Raw genomic sequence first — 22697 nt, 5'->3', positions numbered from 1 at the left:
TATGACCCAAAAAATTGACGTTTTGGTCTTGGGCAAGATTTCTTTCGGCTGTTCGTGCACACACTTTTTTTCCTGAGGCAAGCCGAAGCTCGGTAACCAAAGTCTATGCCCCTTCGTCAGCGATTGGTCAACAGTAGGAATTCTTCAAGGAAGTGTTTGTTGTCATTCAACGAGAGACGATTCGTTTTCATGCTACTTTTTGGACTTGAGAAATACTGCACCAAAAAGCTTTGATAGATTTTGAGCGACTAATACATCCTCTGCAAAAACATCTAAATTAATTACAGATTTCTTGAGTTAATCTTAGATTAATTCTGACTATTTTGAGGAAGTGTATACCGGCTTTTATGTGCACGAACAGCCGAAAAAACCCTTGCAATAGACCAAAACGAACAAAAACTTTGCAAAACGTCTTCATGATATATGCACAAACTGTTTCAGATGGGAGGCATGTGGACGCCTTTACTCTCCCTCCCATACCCATACCCATCCCTCTCTCACTCTCTCTCGTGCTCTCACTCCCTCTCTCTTTCTTTCTCTCCATCAAACCTCCCCTGTGTGGGTAGTCTGAGTTGATCCTAGGCGGCGACAGCTGGAATGGCAGACAGACATGGGAGGGGCAGGGGGGAGCGAGGGATGAGGGGTGGAGATAAGGGGGTGACTAGGGGATGGCTGGGTGGTTGCATGGGGTGGTGGGTTGAGGGGCTTTGTCAGCAGTGCTGTGATCTGCGGTGAAGTGGAAACGGAGTCCCACAGACTGGCCCTGAGTGTCGGGGCAGAGACTGTATCAAAGACCTCTATTGGAGTACAAGGATAATAGAGCCCTTCACACTCTCACATTGGCTCACAGCCATGCCAATCATTCTACCTGGTTGGCTCACAGCCCCGTCTGTCACCTACACTTTTAGCCAGCCCAAAACCCTCGTCTCAGAAATCCCCCTTCCCACCATATAGAAATTCCTTACAGAGAAAATCTGGCACCCTATTTCTTGAAGGATGTTTTTCGATCTGGAAATTCAACTGAGGTGGGCAATCGCAGGTCAAATACGCTCCAGTGTTCTGCACTGTTAGATTTGTAGAACCAGCAGGTATCAGTGTGGAGAGCTGGGAGAGATGCGGGGGATCAGGGGGCTGTGGGGGGCTGTATAGTGGTTACTCTGGGGGGGGGGGGGGGGGTTGATTCGTTGGAGGCAACAGCTGTTCCACCCTGCAGGCTACACCTGTTCCTCTGTGGAGAGAAACAGAGAGAGAGAGAAAGAGAAGGAGTGGGAGGGTAGAGAGAGAGGGGAGGGAGGGAGGGAGAGAGAGAGGTGGAGGGCTGAGGGAAAGGGAAAGGGAAAGAGGGGGTGGAGAGATTAACTAAGAGAAGGAGAGGGAGAGACTTTTTATTGAATTTTTATTTAACCTTTATTTAACTAGGGAACTCAATTAACAACAAATTCTTATTTACAATGACGGCCTACCATTAAAATAAAAATGTAGGACAAAAAACACATCACGACAAAGAGAGACACCACAACACTACCTAAAACTGTCCAGTTTGAGTGTTTCTTTGCAGTTCGTTCCAGTCGCTAGCTGCAGCGAACTGAAAAGAAGAGAGACCCAGGAATGTGTATGCTTTGGGGACCTTTAACAGAATGTGACTGGCAGAATGGGTGTCGTATGTGGAGGATGAGGGTTGCAGTAGGTATCTCAGACATGACCTTTGTTTTTTCAGAACAAAGTTAAGGGCAGAGAAAGCTTGTTGGACACTAAGAAAGCTTTGTTGTAGAGCATTTAAGACAAAATCATCTGCATATAAATGGATGTGAGAGCTTCCTACTGCCTGAGCTACACTATATATACAAAAGTATGTGGACACCTCATCAAATTAGTGGATTCGGCTATGTCAGCCACACCCATTGCTGACAGGTGTATAAAATCGAGGACACAGCAATGCAATCTCCATAGACAAACATTGGCAGTAGAATGGCCTTACTGAAGAACTCAGTGACTTTCCAACAAATCAGTTAGTCAAATATCTGCCCTGCTAGAGTTGCCCCGGTCAACTGTAAGTGCTGTTATTGTGAAGTGGAAACATCTAGGAGCAACAACGGCTCAACCGCGAAGTGGTAGGCCACACAAGCTCACAGAACGCGACCGCCAAGTGCTGAAGCACGTAGCACGTAAAAATCGTCTGTTCTCGGTTGCAACACTCATTACCAAGTTCCAAACTGCCTCTGGAAGCAACGTCAGCATAAGAACTGTTCGTCGGGAGCTTCATGAAATTAGTTTCCATGGCTGAGCAGCCGCACACAGGCCTAAGATCACCATGCGCAATGCCAAGGGTCGGCTGGAGTGCTGTAAAGCTCGCCGCCATTGGACTCTGGAGCAGTGGAAATTTTCTGGAGGGATGAATCATGCTTCACCATCTGGCAGTCCAACGGACGAATCTGGGTTAGGCGGATGCCAGGAGAACTCTACCTGCCCCAAAGAATAGTACCAACTGTAAAATTTGGTGGAGCAATAATGGTCTGGGGCTGTTTTTCATGGTTTGGGCTAGGCCGTTAGTTCTAATGAAGGGAAATCTTAACGCTACAACATACTACATACTGTACATACTACATTCTAGACGATTCTGTGCTTCCAACTTTGCGGCAACAGTTTGGGGAAGGCCCTTTACTGTTTCAGCATGACAATGCCCACGTGCACAAAGTGAGGTCCATACAGAAATGGTTTGTCGAGATCAGTGTGGAAGAACTTGACTGGCCTGTACAGAGCCCTGACTTCAACCCCATCGAACAACTTTGGGATGAATTGAAAGTGGAAGGCCCTATAAATTGTCAAAACCTCCAGCCACCCTAGTCATAGACTGTTCTCTCTGCTACCGCATGGCATTATTATCCTGTTGAAAAACAAATGATATTCTCACAGACCACACCAAATGGGTGGTGTATCGCTGTAGAATGCTGTGGTAGCCATGCTGGTTAAGTATGCCTTGAATTCTAAATAAATCACAGACAGTGTCACCAGCAAAGCACCCCCACACCATAATACCTCCTCCTCCATGCTTCACGATGGGAAATACACATGCGGAGATCATCCATTCACCCACGTCTTTGTGAGACGCGGCTGTTGGAAACAAAAATCTCCAATTTAGACTCCAGATCTAAGGACACATTTCCACCGGTTTGATGTCCACTGCTCGTGTTTCTTGACCCAAGCAAGTCTCTTCTTCTTATTGGTGTCCTTTAGTAGTGGTTTCTTTGCAGCAATTCGACCATGAAGGCCTGATTCACACAGTCTCCTCTGAACAGTTGATGTTGAGATGTGTCTGTTACTTGAACTCTGTGAAGCATTTATTTGGGCTGCAATTTCTGAGGCTGGTAACTCTAATGAACTTATCCTCTGCAGCAGAGGTAACTCTGGGTCTTCCTTTCCTGTGGTGGTCCTCATGTGAGCCAGTTTCATCTAGCGCTTGATGGTTTTTGCGACTGTACTTAAAGAAACTTTCAAAGTTCTTGAAATGTTCCATAGTGACTGACCTTCATGTCTTAAATAAATTATGGACTGTCGTTTCTCTTTGCTTATTTGAGCTGTTCCTGCCATAATATGGACTTTGTCTTTTACTAAATAGGGCTATCGTCTATATACCCCCCCCACCCAACTTATCACAACACAACTGATTGGCTCAAACGCATTATGAAGGAAAGAAATTCCACAAATTAACTTTTAAGAAGGCACACCTGTTAATTGAAATGCATTCCAGGTGTCTACCTCATGAAGCTGGTTGAGAGAATGCCAAGAGTGTGCAAAGATGTCATCAAGGCAAAGGGTGGCTATTTGAAGAACCTAAAATATAAAATAGGTTTTGATTTGTTTAACACCTTTTAGTTTACTACATGATTCCATATGTGTTTTTTCATAGTTTTGATGTCTTCACTATTATTCTACAATGTAGAAAATAGTACAAATAAAGAAAAAGCCTTGAATGAGTGAATGAGTAGGTGTTCTAAAACTTTTGACCGGTAGTGTACATGTACAGTACGAGTCAAAAGTTTGGACACACCTACTCATTCAAGGGTTTTTCTTTATTTTTATGATTTTCTATGAGCAGATGTCCACATACTTTTGGTCAGGTAGTGTATGTTGGTGATGTAAATTGAGAAGAGTGTGGGGTCTTGGATCGAGCCTAGGGGTACTCCCTTGGTGACAGGCAGTGGCTGAGACAGCAGATGTTCTGACTTTACACACTGCCAGGCCAAAGACCCCTCAGAGACACCAATACTCCTTAGCCAACCCACAAGAATGGAATGGTCTATCATATTAAAAGCTTTGCCTAAGTAAATAAAAATAGCAGCACAACATTGCTTAGAATCGAGGGCAATGGTGGCATCATCTAGGACCTTTAAGGTTTCAGTGATACATCCATAATCTGAGCGGAAACCAGATTGCATACCAGAGGGAATACCATAGACATCAAGAAAGCCAGTCAGTTGATTATTTACACATTTTCCCAACACTTTTGATAAACAGGGCAAGATAGGAATTGGCCTATAACAGTTAGGATCAGCTTGATCTCCCCCTTTAAATAAAGGGCGCACCGTGGCTGCCTTCCAAGCACTGGGAACCTCCCCAGAGGGGGGAGATAGGTTAAAAGGTCAGAGATAGGCTTGGCGATGATAGGGGCTGCAACCTTAAAGAAGAAAGGACCTAAACCATCTGACCCAGATGTTTTTTTGGGGGTCAAAGTTTAAGGAGCTCCTTTAGCACCTCAGACTCAGTGACCGCCTGCAGGGAGAAGCTGTGTAGCAGGGCAGTGGAAAAAATAGTGAAATTATGGAAATGATGAAGACAATTACATTGATAGAAGCCAAAATCTATCTGCAATATTAAAGCTGATCTACTATTTACAAAAACAAATCAAAAGGAGACATGGCTGACTTAAATAGGAACCCTGATCTAATGAAGTGGTGGTTCAAAGAGCTCAGCCATACGCTCCTTGTCAGTAACAAGGACAGGAAGGGATGGCGACGGAGGTAGAAGTGAACGAGAGGTTGGAGGAAAAGAAAGTGAGGGTAGGGAAAGATAGAAAGAGTGTAACGGAGGGATGGTGACAGAGTAAGAGGGGGAAGAGGAGCATAGGGGTGTCCAGGTCAGTGAGGCCACTATGCTTGTTTGCTAACTGTGTTGTCAACTCTGCCTAGTTCTCCCAGGCTCATATCCCTGTCTCAGTCTCAGCTCCTTAGCTTCCTGTCTGACAGAGCACAAGCTCTGCCCTGGTTACCATAACAACTGAGGTTGATGACACTGCACATTAAAGTCACTCCACACTAAAGTCAAGTAGACTAACTGGTTAAGCTGTGTAGCACTCACCACTGTCAATCCCATTTAATAGTTACTCATACAGTTGAAGTCGGAAGTTTACATACACCTTAGCCAAATACATTTAAACTCAGTTTTTCACAATTCCTGACATTTAATCCTAGTACAAATTCCCTGTCCAAGGTCAGTTAGGATCACCACTTTATTTTAAGAATGTGAAATGTCAGAATAATAGTAGAGAGAATGATTTATTTCAGCTTTTATTTCTTTCATCACATTCCCAGTGGGTCAGAAGTTTACATACACTCAATTAGTATTTGGTAGCATTGCCTTTAAATTGTTTAATTTGGGTCAAACGTTTCGGGTAGCCTTCCACAAGCTTCCCACAATAAGTTGGGTGAATTTTGGCCCATTCCTCCTGACAGAGCTGGTGTAACTGAGTCAGGTTTGTAGGCCTCCTTGCTCGCACACGCTTTTTCAGTTCTGCCCACAAATTTTCTATGGGATTGAGGTCAGGGCTTTGTGATGGCCACTCAAATACCTTGACTTTGTTGTCCTTAAGCCATTTTGCCACAACTTTGGAAGTATGCTTGGGGTCATTGTCCATTTGGAAGACCCATTTGCGACCAAGCTTTAACTTCTTGACTGATGTCTTGAGATGTTGCTTCAATATATCCACATCATTTTCCTGCCTCATGATGCCATCTATTTTGTGAAGTGCACCAGTCCCTCCTGCAGCAAAGCACCCCCACAACATAATGCTGCCACCCCGGTGCTTCACTGTTGGGATGGTGTACTTTGGCTTGCAAGCCTCCCCCTTTTCCTCCTAACATAACGATGGTCATTATGGCCAAACAGTTCTATTTTTGTTTCATCAGACCAGAGGACATTTCTCCAAAAAGTACGATCTTTGTCCCCATGTGCAGTTGCAAACTGTAGTCTGGCTTTTTTATGGCGGTTTTGGAGCAGTGGCTTCTTCCTTGCTGAGCGGCCTTTCAGGTTATGTCGATATAGGACTCGTTTTACTGTGGATATAGATACTTTTGTACCTGTTACCTCCAGCATCTTCACAAGGTCCTTTGCTTTTGTTCTGGGATTGATTTGCACTTTTCGCACCAAAGTACGTTCATCTATAGGAGACAGAAAGCATCTCCTTCCTGAGCGGTATGATGGCTGCGTGGTCCCATGGTGTTTATACTTGCGTGCTATTGTTTGTACAGATGAACATGGTATCTTCAGGCGTTTGGAAATTGCTCCCAAGGATGAACCAGACTTGTGGAGGTCTACAGTTTTTTTTCTGAGGTCTTGGCTGATTTCTTTTGATTTGACCATGATGTCAAGCGAAGAGTCACTGAGTTTGAAGGTAGGCCTTGAAATACATCCACAGGTACACCTCCAATTGACTCAAATGATGTCAATTAGCCTATCAGAAGCTTCTAAAGCCATGACATCATTTTCTGGAATTTTCCAAACTGTTTAAAAAGGCACAGTCAACTAAGTGTATGTAAACTTCTGACCCAGTGGAATTGTGAAACAGTGAGTTATAAGTGAAATAATCTGTCTGTAAACAATTGTTGGAAAAATGACTTGTGTCATGCACAAAGTAGATGTCCTAACCGACTTGCCAAAACTATATTTTTTTTTTTTTTTTTTTTTTTTTTTTTTTTTTTTTTTTTTTTTTTTTTTTTTGGGGTGGATCAGCTTAATATTGCGGAAAGAATGTTGCTTCCAATGTAATTGTCTGCATCATTTCCAATCCCCCATATTTTTTTGGGTAAATATATATATCCATACACGCATGCATACATATATACATATATACATACACATACCTATATAGACATACATACTTTTTTAAAGAATATACCTTTATTATTATTCCCCGCAACCCTACCACCGCTCCCCCAATTGGAGTAAACTAATAAACACTTCTGCTTTTACCTTCAATTTATACATCTTATACCTATTTTACAGACACAGACTACTTTATAATAGTTCTCTCTTGTTTGTTCTTAGTCCTTCCTCTATTTCTGTTGTCCATCCAATTTTATTTCCACTTGTAACTGTGCTATTTCACAAAAGCTCCGCACCTATACACATTTCACAGATCCCGTATGCCCTACATTGTTTATCTTGTTATTAGTCCCACCCTTCAGTTCTACTCAACCCTTCCCATCTATCTTCCAACATCATCCATTTCGGATTTTTATTTGCCATATATTTTTCAACTGTGCTGTGATGCTTCACAAAAGATTTGAACCTTCCTATTCTCATAGCTTCTACAGATTGTAAATTAAAAATAAACATTTTTGCTAAAATAATTATTATATTATTGATTGATTGACTATGGCTTTTCAAATCCCCCAGTATTGCTATCTGTAGCGTTAGTTCTAGGCAAATGTTGCAATTCTTCAGCCATTCCTGGACCTGTGACCAAAAACGAGCTACATATGGACAATACCAAAATAAATGGTCTAATGACTCTGCCTCCTCACAGCAGAATCTACAGAGCTGGGAAGATTGTATACCCCATATATATAACATTCTATTAGTTGCAAGAATTTTGTACAATAATTTAAATTGAAAAATTCGAAGTTTTGAATCCGGCGTTGTTTTGCGTATCAATTCATAAACCATGTGCCATGGAATGGGTACATCGAACATCTCTTCCCAACTATTTTGCAATTTATATGGCACAGCTGTCAGTTTTTTGGTCCTTAAATGAAATTGGTATATGTTTTTATTTATCACACTTTTCTTTAACCATTTATGTTCTTTAATACAGGGCCGACATACAAGTTCCTTACTTTTTTCCCCTTCTACTTGCCTCTTCCATTTTTGTGGTAATGCTGCAATTAATTGGTTGTAATTTTGGGTAGAGCAGACATTTCCATATGTCTGTGTGAGCTGCATGTGTGACATAACTCCACCAGTCCTATTTATGATATCATTCACAAAAATTATACCTTTTTTAAACATTTCTTCGATAAATACAGTTTTTTTATCAATTACTATATTTGAATTTAACCACAATATTTGTTGTACTATTTGTTCCGTCCTTTCAGGTGGATTAAACTGAAATTGCAACCAACTTTCTAAGGCTTGTTTAAAAAATAAGGATATTTTGGAGATTATTTCCTTTTCAAACAACCGAAAGTGAGCAGGTGTAATCTGAATAAAGGGAAAAAGGCCCTTCTTGAACATAGGATGAGACATTCGTACCAATTTACTAGAGAACCAGTTTGGATTTAAGTATAACTTTTGTATGACTGATGCCTTTAGTGAGAGGTCTAATGCTTTAATATTTAATAATTTCTGCCCTCCGAATTCATATTCGTTATATAAATAGGCCCTTTTAATTTTATCTGGCTTGCCGTTCCAAATAAAATGGAATATTTTTTGTTCATATAATTTAAAAAGCAGGTCACTAGGTGTAGGCAAAACCATAAGCAAATAGGTAAACTGTGATATGACTAAAGAGTTAATCAGGGTGATTTTTCCACAAATAGACAAGTATTTTCCTTTCCATGGTAGCAAGATCTTATCTATTTTTGCTAACTTTCTATAAAAATTTATTGGAGTGAGATCATTTCTTTCTTTTGGGATTTTTATACCGAGTATATCCACATCTCCGTCAGACCATTTAATTGGTAAACTACATGGCAATATAAAATGTGTATTTTTTAGTGATCCAATACGTAATATGGTACATTTATCATAATTTGGTTTTAATCCAGAGAGGATAGCAAAGGTATCTAGATCCTCTATGAGGCCGTGGAGAGACTCTAGTTGTGGTTTTAAAAGAAAACATGAATCATCAGCGTACAATGACACCTTAGTTTTTAAGCCACGGATTTCTAATCCATTAATATTAATGTTTGATCTAATTTTAACAGCTAACATTTCGATGGCAATAATAAATAGATATGCCGATAGTGGACAACCTTGTTTTACTCCTCTAGATAGTTTAAAACTTTCTGAGATGTAGCCATTATTTACTATTTTACACCTAGGGTTACTATACATAATTTTAACCCATTTTATAAGAGATTCCCCAAAATTGAAATACTCTAGGCATTTATATATAAACTCCAGTCGTACTTTATCAAAAGCCTTTTCAAAATCAGCTATGAAAACCAGACCTGGTGTCCCCGATATTTCATAGTGTTCTATTGTTTCCAGTACTTGCCTTATATTATCTCCAATGTATCGTCCATGTAAAAAACCTGTCTGATTAGGATGAATAATATCTGACAAAACTTTTTTTATTCTATGCGCCAAGCATTTTGCTAGGATTTTTGCATCACAACACTGAAGTGTAAGAGGTCTCCAATTTTTTAATTGGACTGGATCTTTATATATACCACTTGGGTCCTGTTTCAGTAATAACGATATCAGACCTTCTTGTTGCGTGTCTGATAATCTACCATTTATATAGGAGTGGTTAAAACAAGCTAATAATGGTCCTTTGAGTATATCAAAAAAAGTTTTGTATACTTCCACTGGTATGCCATCCAGCCCTGGAGTTTTCCCATCCTTAAAGGCCCCAATTGCATCAAGCAGTTCCTCCTCTGTAATTTGGCCTTCACATGAGTCTTTCTGTACAGATGTTAATTTTACATTATTAATAGGAAAAAAATCCATACAATTAGTTTCAGTTAGTGGAGATGGAGGAGCCTGAAACGAAAACATATTCTTAAAGTACTTTACTTCCTCTTTCAAAATATCATTTGGTGAATCATGCGTGACTCCATCATTTGTAACAAGTTTTAATACATTTTTTTTGGTAGCATTTCTATATTGAAGATTGAAAAAGAATTTGGTGCATTTTTCCCCATATTCCATCCAGTTCGCTTTATTTTTATAATGTATTACACTGGATCTTTCTTGAATAAGTTCCTCCATTTCTTTTTGTTTTTCCTCTAACTTATTCTGTGCCTCTATGGTACTGTTTTTATTGCTATCTAACTGTACTGTTAGTCCTTCAATTTCCTTTGTTAATATGGACTCTTTTGATCTAAATTGCTTTTGTTTTATAGATGAGTACTGAATTGCATGGCCTCTAAAGGCACACTTAAAAGTGTCCCATACAATAAGGGGATCTGCTGTACCTATGTTATGTCTGAAAAAGTCAGTTATAAAATCTTCTGTCCTAGTTCTAAACAATTTATCATCTAGTAGACTTTGATTAAATTTCCAATATCCTCGCCCACGTGGAAATTCTGTAAGAGAAATATATATGCCAATTATGTGATGATCCGACCGCATTCTGTCCCCTATCAACACTTTTTTAACTTTTGGTGCCAGAGAGAATGGTATAAGAAAGTAGTCAAGACGACTAGCTTGATTCAGCCTCCGCCATGTATATCTCACTAAATCAGGGTATTTAAGTCTCCATATATCCACTAATTCCAATATATCCATGACATTCATGATTTCCTTAAGTGCCTGAGGGTGATAGTTTGTAGTGTGATTTCCTTTCCGGTCTATAGAGGTATTTAAGACCGTATTAAAATCTCCCACTATAATAATAGAGTCTAGTGTTGCTTGTAGAGTTGATAAATTCTTATATATATTTTCAAAGAAGCTTGGATCATCATTATTCGGACCGTATAGGTTAACAAGCCATATTTGTTTATTGTCCAATAACATATTTAAAATAATCCATCTACCTTGAGGATCTGTTTGGACAATTTGCACATTTGGATCAAAATTATTGTTAATTAAAACCATCACCCCTTTTGAATTTCTTTGCCCATGGGAGAAATATATTTTGCCCCCCCAGTTCTTTTTCCACAAAACTTCATCTAAAACTGTTGAATGGGTTTCCTGTAAACAATAGATATTATAATCCTTCTCTTTTAGCCAGGTAAATACTGATCGTCTTTTCTTATTATCTGCTAAGCCATTACAATTGTAACTGGCTATACTTATTTCACCACTTACCATAATGAGACACACCTTTCATTCTTTTAATCAGAATATATTTTTGTAAACGTACTATTAAAAAGTAACATAATGATTGAGTGTCTATATAGTTGTACCATGATATTTGCATTTCTACTAAGTAAACCTCCAATTGGTCCCTACTATTCCACCCGCTAAAAGGCCTCATCTCGAGATGGCTTGTCATCCCAATGCCCGGTAGACCACCCTCGACCCCCTGTATCCCATAGCCCTGAACCGACTGGGATCCATTCTTTGAAAAGAGCATACAGTGCCATTTACCGAATTGAAGAAGATCAATTACCATATGCATTTCCATTGCCCTCACCTCGATTTGTATTATGTATATCTGTGGATCATCCTCTATTGTCCCTAACATCTTTTACTTCTTCCTTCGCAACAGTTGTGGGATACACACATACACCCACACACACTCAGCCCTTACCCCCACACAACCATAAGCTCACTTTCTCAACAATTGCACCATCCAGCCAAAACTATAGTTTGTTAACAAGAAATTTGTGGAGTGGTTGAAAAACACGTTTTAAGGACTCCAACCTAAGTGTATGAAAACTTCCGACTTCAACTGAATATAAATGTACCGCTGCATAATAATAGTACAGTGTTAAACGTTTTGACTTTTCTCAAACTCCCTTCCACCTCCAATGTGTATCAGCCGCCTGTACTTAACATAACCTGTTGCCATGACTAACCTTAACAAAGCACTCGCTCCGTTTTGGTAAACAGCTGAGGGATGGGGCTGGAGAAATGTAACCACTCTCAAATTCATAGACAGAGCTATGGATGCAACCAATGACCCTCCATGTAGACATTGCAGATTGCCTCTTTAAAGGCTGATCACTAAGGTTAAGTCTCCATGGTTAGCCTTTATCAGGCCTCTGTGTAAAGATTGACTCACAACATTCCTCTGCTCTCTGATGAGGGTCAGGGTCCAGTGGTTGGGGATGGGGGGGTGGAGGGAAGGAGGGATCAAGGGAAAGACAAAGGGGTGGTTCAGGTCTGTGCTGTGGCGGAGGAATGTAATGGGCACTAGAAAAATGTCAATGGCACTTAGTCTTTTTCTGGGTGCCAGTAACTGATGTCAACATTATTGCCACGCAGGACGAGAATACTTTACCACTTTGTGAATAATATATATGAACAGGAACGGCGCTGTGTTGCTTTTCACGTTTCGCTACAGTAGAAGTGTAAATATTTGTATATATTTTATCAGTATTTGTATAAGCTATCAGTATGCTTACGCTGGGAAGTGTTGTGCTGGAGCTGAAGACATGGGGACAACATGAGAGCTAGTGGAGAGCAGGTGCCTCTGCTTTGATCACAAATATCTGTGAACATGATCTATCTCTCTCTCTCTCTCTCTGTCTCTCTCTGTCTCTCTCTCTGTCTCTCTCTCTGTCTCTCTCTCTCAAGCTCACTGAGATACACAGACACAAACACTAGCACGCCCCACCTGTACGCACACTGTGACGTACAGCGCACATACTGTAGTCAAACACCAAAAGCAACGCTGTATTAAGTCAAACACACGCATTTATGGACTCTGACAGACACAGACACACCCTCAGTTTCACATGCAAACAGACACACATTCATGCCTCTCTGCCTCTCTCTCTCACTCACTCTCTTTCTCTCTCTCTCCCTCTCTCTGCCTCTCTTTCTCTCTTACTCCCTCTCCATCTTTCATAGGCACACACACACACACACACACACACACACACACACACACACACACTAACACACAAACACACAGGGCCCATCCAGCAATGGGAAGACAGCTGTCCCTCACAGGGAGAGAGACAGTTGGTATTGAAATAGAAAAAGAGAGCTGGGGGATGACAATGGCTTATTATCAATGTCAGCAGCCATCCCCTATTCCCCGTCCCTCAGATGAGACTTGGGTGGAGGCTATACACACACACACACACACGCATGTGAAACATAACAAGCACATGAAGAACACATGCACACACATACAGACACACACACTCGCACAAACACACAACCACCAATGTGCATGTTGACCGACAGACAGGCAATATTGCCTAAGTGCTCTTGTGACATATACAGTATGTTATCATGCCATTGAACCCAGAACATTGTTGATTGACCTGAAATAGAATGTGAGAACGGTATTTGATGACGAGTGGAGCCATCGGGAGATTAAGAAAAGGACATTTATATAGTCAAATCTTGAACAGTTGAAGACTCAATATATACTGTATGTACTGTACTTGACATGACCTTTTAGTTGTGTGTGTTTGGACATTAGCTGCCTGTCAGCATAATAATGAATCTTATGGGCACACCTGTGTCACGTGAGCCAGGTCTCTCTCTCTGTGTGTGTGTGTGTGTGTGTGTGTGTGTGTGTGTGCGTGCGTGCGTGTCTAAACAAAGACTTTGCTGTGTGCTGTGCCTCTCCCCGCCTCCCTTTGCATACGCCTGTAGATAAGCAAGTACAAACCCCATCCTCCCTCCCTCCCTCCCAGCACTGTGGACAGTGTACACTCCAGATATTTCCATAGCCAGCCCTCACGCGGAAATGGAGGAGGAAGTGCAGGGAGAAGAGAGGACAGGAGAGTGTTGAAAGGCCAACAGGAGAAAACGACTCACCCAAGTCACCTAGAGACTTTGGAACGATTGCTTCATTGTATGGAAATTCTCAAAGCGGAGTTGCTGGGTACAGTGCATAACGTCGGCGAGGCAGAGACCTGAACACTGATGTGACCATACCTTTAGCCAATGGTGCTATATATTGAGTGTAGACCTGAGGAAAATACAGGTTAATGACAGATATGGCCTATAGCCTATTAGAGGAATATGGCCAGGTGACTAGGGTCAGATACTGGCTGATAATCCCCAGGATGCACTGCCCTTGAATCACACACTTAACCTGAATTGCTTTTGTCAATAACCACACCTTCTATCTATGTGTGTGATGGTATGGTGTGCTGTGTAAAGTGCTTTGGATAAGGGCCTCTGTTGAAGGACAGGTTGTAGTACAGCTAGTGGTATGCATGATCTACACTGTACCTTTAGTCCTCCAACCAAACTCAACCCATCTCTCCCTTTCTGTTTCTCTCTCCCTTCTTCGCTCTTCCCCCTCACACCGTCAACCCCTCCCCCCCCACCCTTCTCTCGCCATCTTCTTTCCTCTCCTCCTCAGTCTTGATCCTGGAGCCCATTGAGAGGGAAGATCTGGGTGGTAGGACCCTGAAGATCACAGATTTTGGCCTGGCACGGGAGTGGCACCAGACTACCAAGATGAGCGCGGCGGGCACCTACGCCTGGATGGCCCCCGAGGTCATCAAACTCTCCCTGTTCTCCAAGAGCAGCGACGTCTGGAGGTACAACACTCTGTCATGTAACTGTACAGTTTTTATTTTGTTACTGTGGGACATGTAGTAGACACAGCATGGTGCACGTGCAACACCTACAGTCAGTATCTAGTGTCCTTGTTCTTTCAATAATTCAACTATTCAAAACCCTCAGTGGCAATTTACATCCTCAATATATAAACTCAGCAACAAAAAAAGAAACGTCCTCTCACTGTCAACTGCGTTTATTTTCAGCAAACTTTAACATGTGTAAATATTTCTATGACCACAACAAGATTCAACAACTGAGACATAAACTGAACAAGTTCCACAGACATGTGACCAACAGAAATGGTATAATGTGTCCCAGAACATAGGGGTCAAAATCAAAAGTAACAGTCAGTATCTGGTGTGGCCACCAGCTGCATTAAGTACTGCAGTGCATCTCCTCCTCGTGGACTGCACCAGATTAGCCAGTTCTTACTGTGAGATGTTACTCCACTCTTCCACCAAGGCACCTGCAAGTTCCCGGACATTTCTGGGGGGAATGGCCCTAGCCTTCACCCTCCGATCCAACACCTCTGGTGAGACAAAACTGCGACTTGTCATTGAAGAGCACTTTTTGCCAGTCCTGTCTGGTCCAGCGACGGTGGGTTTGTGCCCATTGTTGCCGGTGATGTCTGGTGAGGAACTGCCTTACAACAGGCCTACAAGCTCTCAGTCCAGCCTCTCTCAGCCTATTGTGGACAGTCTGAGCACTGATGGAGGGATTGTGCGTTCCAGGTGTAACTCGGGCAGTTGTTGTTGCCATCCTGTACCTCTCCCACAGGTGTGATGTTCAGATGTACCGATCCTGTGCAGGTGTTGTTACACGTGGTCTGCCACTGCGAGGACGATCAGCTGTCCATCCTGTCTCCCTGTAGCGCTGTCTTAGGCGTCTCACAGTACGGACATTGCAATTTATTGCCCTGGCCACATCTGCAGTCCTCATGCCTCCTTGCAGCATCTGTTAGTGTCTTAATGACCATTCCACAGGTGCATGTTCATTAATTGTTTATGGTTCATTGAACAAGCATGGGAAACAGTGTTCAAACCTTTACAATGAAGATCTGTGAAGTTATTTATATTTTTACGAATTATCTTTGAAAGACAGGGTCCTGAAAAAGGGATGTTTCTTTTTTTAGCTGAGTTTAGTAGGTAACATAAAGTTTGTGTTAAGTTAATATATTGATAGCCTGTACAATCATGACCAGTACCAGTGATTTTAAGCTGTACCCCCCTCTCTCCTCAGTTTCGGGGTGCTGCTATGGGAGCTGCTAACAGGAGAGGTTCCGTACCGTGAGATAGATGCGCTGGCCGTGGCGTACGGAGTGGCCATGAACAAACTGACCCTGCCCGTCCCCTCCACCTGCCCCGAGCCCTTCGCACTCCTGCTGGCGGGTAAGAACCAAGATGGTTGCCTGTCAGCACAATTTCACCTATTGATTAGAACCAAGATGGCTTCCTGTCAGCCTGTCAGTCTATTATTGTTGGTGGTCAGAGTGAGAGTACTGTAGGTTCCCCTCCCAGTCAGCCAACTGGTGATTTCATAGGCTCTTGCTCCACTTCTCTCTCCACTATTTCCATGCATTCCTAATGCTCTTTCTCGCTTCATCCCTCTCTCCCTCTCCTTTGTCTTATCCCTGTTCATCCTTTAATCTCTCCTTTGTCACCCCTCTACTGTGTCTGCTCTCTGTTTACTCCTCTCTCTCCCCTCTTTCATCTCCTCTTTCTTTTTCTTCAGCCCATCCTTGGACTTGAAATACTATCTGTCGGTCTATAAACAATTGTTTGGGATCTGAGGGCAATTGGTGCTACAGAGCAATGCGGTCTGTTCAGTGGTGTAGGTGGTGGGGAGACATGTACATCTAAAAGACAACCACTGTACTTTGTTATTTTGAGAATTTACACTAGCGTTCAAATGTTTGGGGCCACTTAGAAATGTCCTTGGTTTTGAAAGAGAAGCAAATTTTTTGTCCATTAAAATGACTTCAAATTGATCAGAAATACAGTGTAGACGTTAATGTTGTAAATGACTATTGTAGCTGGAAACGGCTGATTTTTAATGGAATATCTACATAGGCATACAGAGGCCCATTATCAGCAACCATCACTCCTGTGTTCCAATGGCACGTTGTGTTAGCTAATCCAAGTTTATCATTTTAAAAGGCTAATTGATGATTAGAAAACCCTTATGCAATTATGTTAGCACAGCTGAAAACTGGCCTCCTTTAGACTAGTTGAGTATCTGGAGCATCAGCATTTGTGGGTTCGGTTACAGGCTCATAATGGCCAGAAACAAAAACCTTTCTTCTGAAACTCGTGAGTTTATTCTTGTTCTGAGAAATGAAGGCTATTCCATGCGAGAAATTGCCAAGAAACTGAAGATCTCATACCGAGCTGTGTACTACTCCCTTCACAGAACAGCGCAAACTGTCTCTAACCAGAATAGAAAGAGGAGTGGGAGGCCCCGGTGCACAACTGAGCAAGAGGACAGGTTCATTAGAGTGTCTAGTTTGAGAAACAGACGCCTCACAAGTACTCACCAGTCTCAACGTCAACAGTGAAGAGGCGACTCCGGGATTCTGGCCTTCTAGGCAGAGTTTCTCTGTTCAGTGTCTGTGTTCTTTTGCCATCGTAATCTTTTCTTTGTATTGGCCAGTCTGAGATATGGCTTTTTCTTTGCAACTCTGCCTAGAAGGCCAGCATCCTGGAGTCGCCTCTTCACAGTTGACATTGAGACTGGTGTTTTGCTGGTACTATTTAATGAAGCTGCTAGTTGAGGACTTGTGAGGCGTCTGTTTCTCAAACTAGACACTATAATGTACTTGTCCTCTTGCTCAGTTGTGCACCGGGGCCTCCCACGCCTCCTTCTATTCTGGTTAGAGCGAGTTTGCGCTGTTCTGTGAAGGGAGTAGTACACAGCTCGGTACGAGATCTTCAGTTTCTTGGCAATTTCTCGCATGGAATAGCCTTCATTTCTCAGAACAAGAATAGATTGACGAGTTTCAGAAGAAAGTTATTTGTTTCTGGTCATTTTGAGCCTGTAATCGAACCCACAAATGCTGATGTTCCAAATACTCACTAACCTAAGGAAGGCCAGTTGTATTGCTTCTTTAATCAGAACAACAGTTTTCAGCTGTGCTTACATAATTGCAAAAGGGTTTTCTAATGATAAATTAGCCTTTTAAATTATAAATTTGGATTAGCTAACACAACGTGCCATTGGAACACAGGAGTGATGGTTGTTGATAATGGGCCACTGTACGCCTATGTAGATATTCCATAAAAAATCTGCCGTTTTTAGCTACAATAGTCATTTACAACATTAACAATGTCTACACTGTATTTCTGATCAATTTGATGTTATTTTAATAGACAAAATATTTGCTTTTCTTTCAAAAAACAAGGACATTTCTAAGTGACCCCAAACTTTTGAACGGTAGTGTACATTTAAGTCATATTGACTCAGCCTCCTCTTCCCATCCCCAGAGTGCTGGAGCCCTAACCCCCACAGTCGCCCATCCTTCACTAGTATCCTGATGCGACTGCTGGCCATCGAACAGTCGGCCATGTTTCAGATGCCCCTGGAGTCCTTCCACTCTCTGCAGGAGGACTGGAGACTGGAGATTCAGCAGATGTTTGACGAGCTCAGGGCCAAGGAGAAGGTGAGAAGAGATGTTGTCAAGATCCCCCACAAAGTGCAAGTGGGAAAGTGCTGTTGCCTAGGCAACGTGAAGATCCTCGATAGGGTGTTATGTTGCTGTAACACTACATCTACATTTTTGTTTTATATGCCCCTCTCCTCTCCTGTAGGAGTTGCGTTCCTGGGAGGAGGCGTTGGCTCGTGCGGCCGAGGAGCAGAGGGAGCAGGAGGAGCAGCTGAAGAGGAGAGAGCAGGAGCTGGCTGAGAGAGAGATCGATATCGTGGAGCGTGAACTCAACATCATCATCCACCAGATGTACCAGGAGAAGCCCAGGGTCAAGAAGCGCAAGGGCCACTTCAAGAAGAGCAGACTGCTCAAGCTGGGCAGAGATAGCAACAGCATCAGTCTGCCCTCTGGTGTGTGATGGAGTGTATTGCACCCAAGCATTTATCCTATTACTTGAATAGGGCATAATTATTTTTTCTTTCTATCCTTATTAGGATTGCAAAATACCAGTAACTTTCCCAAAATCCACAGGTTTTTAAGAAAGACCGGTTGGAGGGTTCACGGATTCCGGGAATCATGCAACCAGGATTTCTGTGAAACCAAGCAATTTGGGGAAAGTTACCGGAATTCTTGCTGCCAATCATTTGACTGTAATTCCTCCCTGTTTTGTATGTACACAGGTTTTGAGCATAAGATCACAGTGCAGGCGTCTCCGAGCGTGGATAAGCGGAAACCCCAGGGCAGTGAGAGCACCACACCTCCAGCCAGCCCAGGGGTCATACCCCGCCTCAGGGCCATACGACGTGAGTTGATCTGTGGGGGAGACAGGGACAGGGGTTGAGGGGGACTGGAGGACAGAGGTCACACCAAAAGTTAATACCAGTTATTCAATTGTGGGGGATGCTATTGTGTCAATATAATCCGAACCAATATTGTGGATTCCCTCCCTAGATCTTGTATTCAAGTGAATAGGACTACATTTTGTTATGTTCACGGCACAACAGGAAGTTGTGGATGATTTGTTGTGTTGTAATGACAATAACTGTGTTATTGAGCCCCTCAGTGACGCCTAGCGATGGCAATAAGACATGGGGCCGCAGTGCCGTGTGTAAGAAGGAGGACCTGGCAGCTAGCAAAAAGAAGGGACGCACCTGGGGCCCCAGCTCCACCCTCCAGAGAGAGAGACTGGGCGGAGAGGATAGGTAACAGTCATGGTCCAAAAACAGCCCCTTGATAGCCCATTCCCCTACCTGTCTGCTACCCTTTCAGATTTTTTTCATTTGCATGTCAGAATCATCTCTGAACATTATTCTGGTGAGTGTTTGGTGTATAGTACCAGTTAATAGTATTGACCCAATCTTCTTCGTCTTGCAGGTTGAAGTCGCTGGGCGACGGATGCAAGGTGTGGTCCTCTAGTGCCCCGAATCTGGGCAAATCTCCCAAACACGCACCCATGACCGTCGGCTTCTCTAGCCTCAATGAAATGGGTGGGTCTCTTCATTCATCACAATTTCTGCAACAGAAAAGAGATTGTAAAACATACTATGGATACAAAATGACTGATTGAAATGCTTTGTTCTCCTTCTCCTTCTCACACTCTCTTTCTCTTATCTTTCTGTCTCTCTCTTTGATAGAGGAGCACTGTGAGCTGGAGGAGTCGCCCGGTTCTCTGATGCCCCCAGAGCCCAGCAGTAACGGGTCTGTGGAGGAGGGAGGCCCCTCGTTGGGCGGGGTGGGGCCCGGGATGGGGAGCGGGCTGGGTTACCAGGACTCTCTGCGGCGCTGCAGCCAGAGGAAGAAGAGTGACCTGCTGCTGCTGGGCTGTGCCTCCCTACTGGCCTCTGTAGGTCTGGGGCTGGACTTGCTACAGCTGGGGAGACTACAGGTACTGGAGGGAGGGAAAAGGGTCTGTAACACACCCAGAAGGACAAAATGACCCAAACCATGGGAAAAGATCCTCAATCCTGCCCCCTGCTGTAGAGATTATCTTTATACATTGAATAATGGTTTAAACTCTACACCTGGGAGTTGACAAGGTCTAGTGTGTGTGTCAGTTGACATTATACAACCGTAGATTGTACAGTAGATGCCAGTAAGAACTGACCAGTTTCCATGTGTGTGTCTAGGTCCAACAGGACGAGCAGGACCTTAGAGAGGAGCAGCGCAAGAAAAAGGACAGCATTTTCCAGCGAACGGGTCGCTTCCGCCGCAGCACCTCTCCCCCGAGCCGCGCCCTGTCCCTCTCTCTGTCCCGCCACCATGACTCTACTCTCCCCTGCACAGACCCCTCTCCATCTGTCACCCTCCTCTCCCTCTCCTCCCTCTCAGACTGCAACTCCACCAAATCCCTCCTTCCCTCGGACCTTGAGGACTTGCCGTTGACCCCCGGAGTGGGCGTCTCCCTCCCCGTGGTGCCCCCCGTCCCCTCCGTTAACCCCCTCCTGGATCTGAGGGCAGAGAGCTTCAAGAGGGAGCCCAATCAGTCCCTCACGCCCACCCACGTTTCTGCAACCATGAACAGGGGGCACAGACGCACCCCTTCTGATGGGGCGATACGCCCCCGCGCCCAAACCCTAGGGCACCGCAGGACCCCCTCGGATGGCAGCATGCCCATGCCGCCCCCGCCAGGGCCACCCACCCTCCCCCTACATGCAGGTGAGTGTGTTGGGAAAGCATGATGTCACTATGAGCTTTTAATTGAAGAACAGGAAGCAATACACTGTGTACAAAACATTAAGAACACCTGCTCTTTCCATGACATAGACTGACCAGGTGAATCCAGGTGAAAGCTATGATCCCTTATTGATGCCACTTGTTAAATCCACTTCAAATCAGTGTAGATGAAGGGGAGGAGACAGAGTAAAGAAGGATTTTTAAGCCTTGATACAATTGAGACATGGATTATGCATATGTGCCATTCAGAGGGTGAATGGGCAAGACAAAATATTTAAGTGCCTTTGAACGGGGTATGGTAGCAGGTGCCAGGCGCACCGGTTTGTGTCAAGAACGGCAACGCTGCGGGGTTTTTCATGCTCAACAGTTTCACGTGTGTATCAAGAATGGTTCACCCTCCCAAAGGACATCCAGCCAATTTGACCCAACTGGGGGGAAGGAGGTTACAATTGAACCTAAAATAAGACATGGCCTGTCATGGCCCATCCCTGTTAACAAAGTGTTCATATTGTTCTCCCCTGTTCTCTCCCTCTTCTCTCCCTCTGGTATCTCTATTTCTCTCTCTTCTCTCAGGTTACAGGGAGACCCTGGACATCCCCCGACTCTCTGACCCCTCCAGCCTCTTCCCAAGGGTCCTACGTCGCAAGGCCCCCGCTCCGCCTGTCCCCGTCCCGGTCTTGGAGCCCCTGACCATCATCAGCCCCTTGGAGAGGCCCAAGACCCTGGAGTTCGCCCCCCGGCCTCGGCCCACCCCAGCCAGGGTGCGACCGGACCCCTGGAAGCTGGGCTCCCTGTCCAGGACCCTGAGCTCATCCCCGGGCAGCAGCTGTGACAGTCCCCTGGGCTCTGGGGACAGCAGTGCCAGCACCAGCGCGGTCAGGCCCAACCTCATGGACATGGATGTGGATGGACAGGATCTGGACGGCACCGTGCCCCTGTGTGAACAGCACCAGGCTGCACAGCTCTGTGGACAGAACTACGGCTAAGCCACACTCTGCAACATTACCGTATATGGGCAACACTACTCCTAGTGCACACTTCAAAGACTCCTTAGTATGCCCACTTTATTCCTAGTAGCCAATCCTTTTGCGAACAGTACTTCTCCTCGAGTCCACTCTGAAGCCTACTTGTGCGGGCTGTACCTCTCTCCTGGTGGTTACTCCTAAGCCTTGTGCCCCCTAGTTTCCTAGTACACACCTAAGCATCCGGGACAGCACTTGTCTTAGTGTCCCTTCCAAAGCCGCCCAGTGTGGGACAACATTCCTCTAAGTGACCACTCCGCAGCCTCTAGAGTCCAAACCTTTAGTGCCCTAGTGACCAGTGTGCCCTCCTAACCTTCCGTATATATTACCCGTCCTCTAAAAGGAACATGTAAGCCATTACGCTTCCCAGGCAGACACTTCTAAGTGCTCATCCCTATCCATAATTTCCTATAGTGGGACCCGTTCTGCTAAACCACTCCGCGGACTCATGTCTGTCTCTGCTCTCTCCTTCCCCAAAGACTAGGGCTGAGGCTTTGCCAGCCGTAGACACTTCGCGCCTCTCATCAGGGTTGGAATCGTTGTACGCTGACTCTTGGGAGTGCCCTTGAAGTGTCCATGTTAATAGTTGTTTTGTGGGGTTGCCCTGATTTGTTACGAGAGCACCTCTGGGTGCCGTGTGAACCCTGCTGCCCCTCCTTCATAATTACATGTAGTCACGGTAGGTAGACGCTCAAATCCTGAGCGACTTCCAAATCAGTGCG

The 22697-nt window shown here is 44.0% G+C and overlaps 1 protein-coding gene across 1 annotated transcript in view; it reads left to right on the top strand.

Annotated features, from left to right (window-relative positions):
• Nucleotides 1-22697, top strand: part of LOC120029063 (mitogen-activated protein kinase kinase kinase 10-like) — a 38001-nt gene that overhangs the window by 13730 nt on the left and 1574 nt on the right. Inside the window, exons 2-11 of the mRNA XM_038974364.1 lie at nt 14438-14618; nt 15880-16028; nt 18120-18295; nt 18444-18690; nt 18961-19083; nt 19344-19482; nt 19655-19767; nt 19915-20165; nt 20407-20935; nt 21527-22697. The exon at nt 21527-22697 is cut by the window's right edge and continues 1574 nt beyond it. Of these exons, the coding sequence (XP_038830292.1) occupies nt 14438-14618; nt 15880-16028; nt 18120-18295; nt 18444-18690; nt 18961-19083; nt 19344-19482; nt 19655-19767; nt 19915-20165; nt 20407-20935; nt 21527-21939 (2321 nt within the window). The 3' untranslated portion in view covers nt 21940-22697. The remainder of the gene's footprint in view (nt 1-14437; nt 14619-15879; nt 16029-18119; nt 18296-18443; nt 18691-18960; nt 19084-19343; nt 19483-19654; nt 19768-19914; nt 20166-20406; nt 20936-21526) is intronic.

The sequence above is a fragment of the Salvelinus namaycush genome, chromosome 34, assembly GCF_016432855.1.
Source record: "Salvelinus namaycush isolate Seneca chromosome 34, SaNama_1.0, whole genome shotgun sequence".
Classification (NCBI taxonomy): Eukaryota; Metazoa; Chordata; class Actinopteri; order Salmoniformes; family Salmonidae; genus Salvelinus; species Salvelinus namaycush.
Note: the sequence above shows the minus strand (reverse complement) of the source record. Positions and strands in the feature narration are given on the sequence as shown.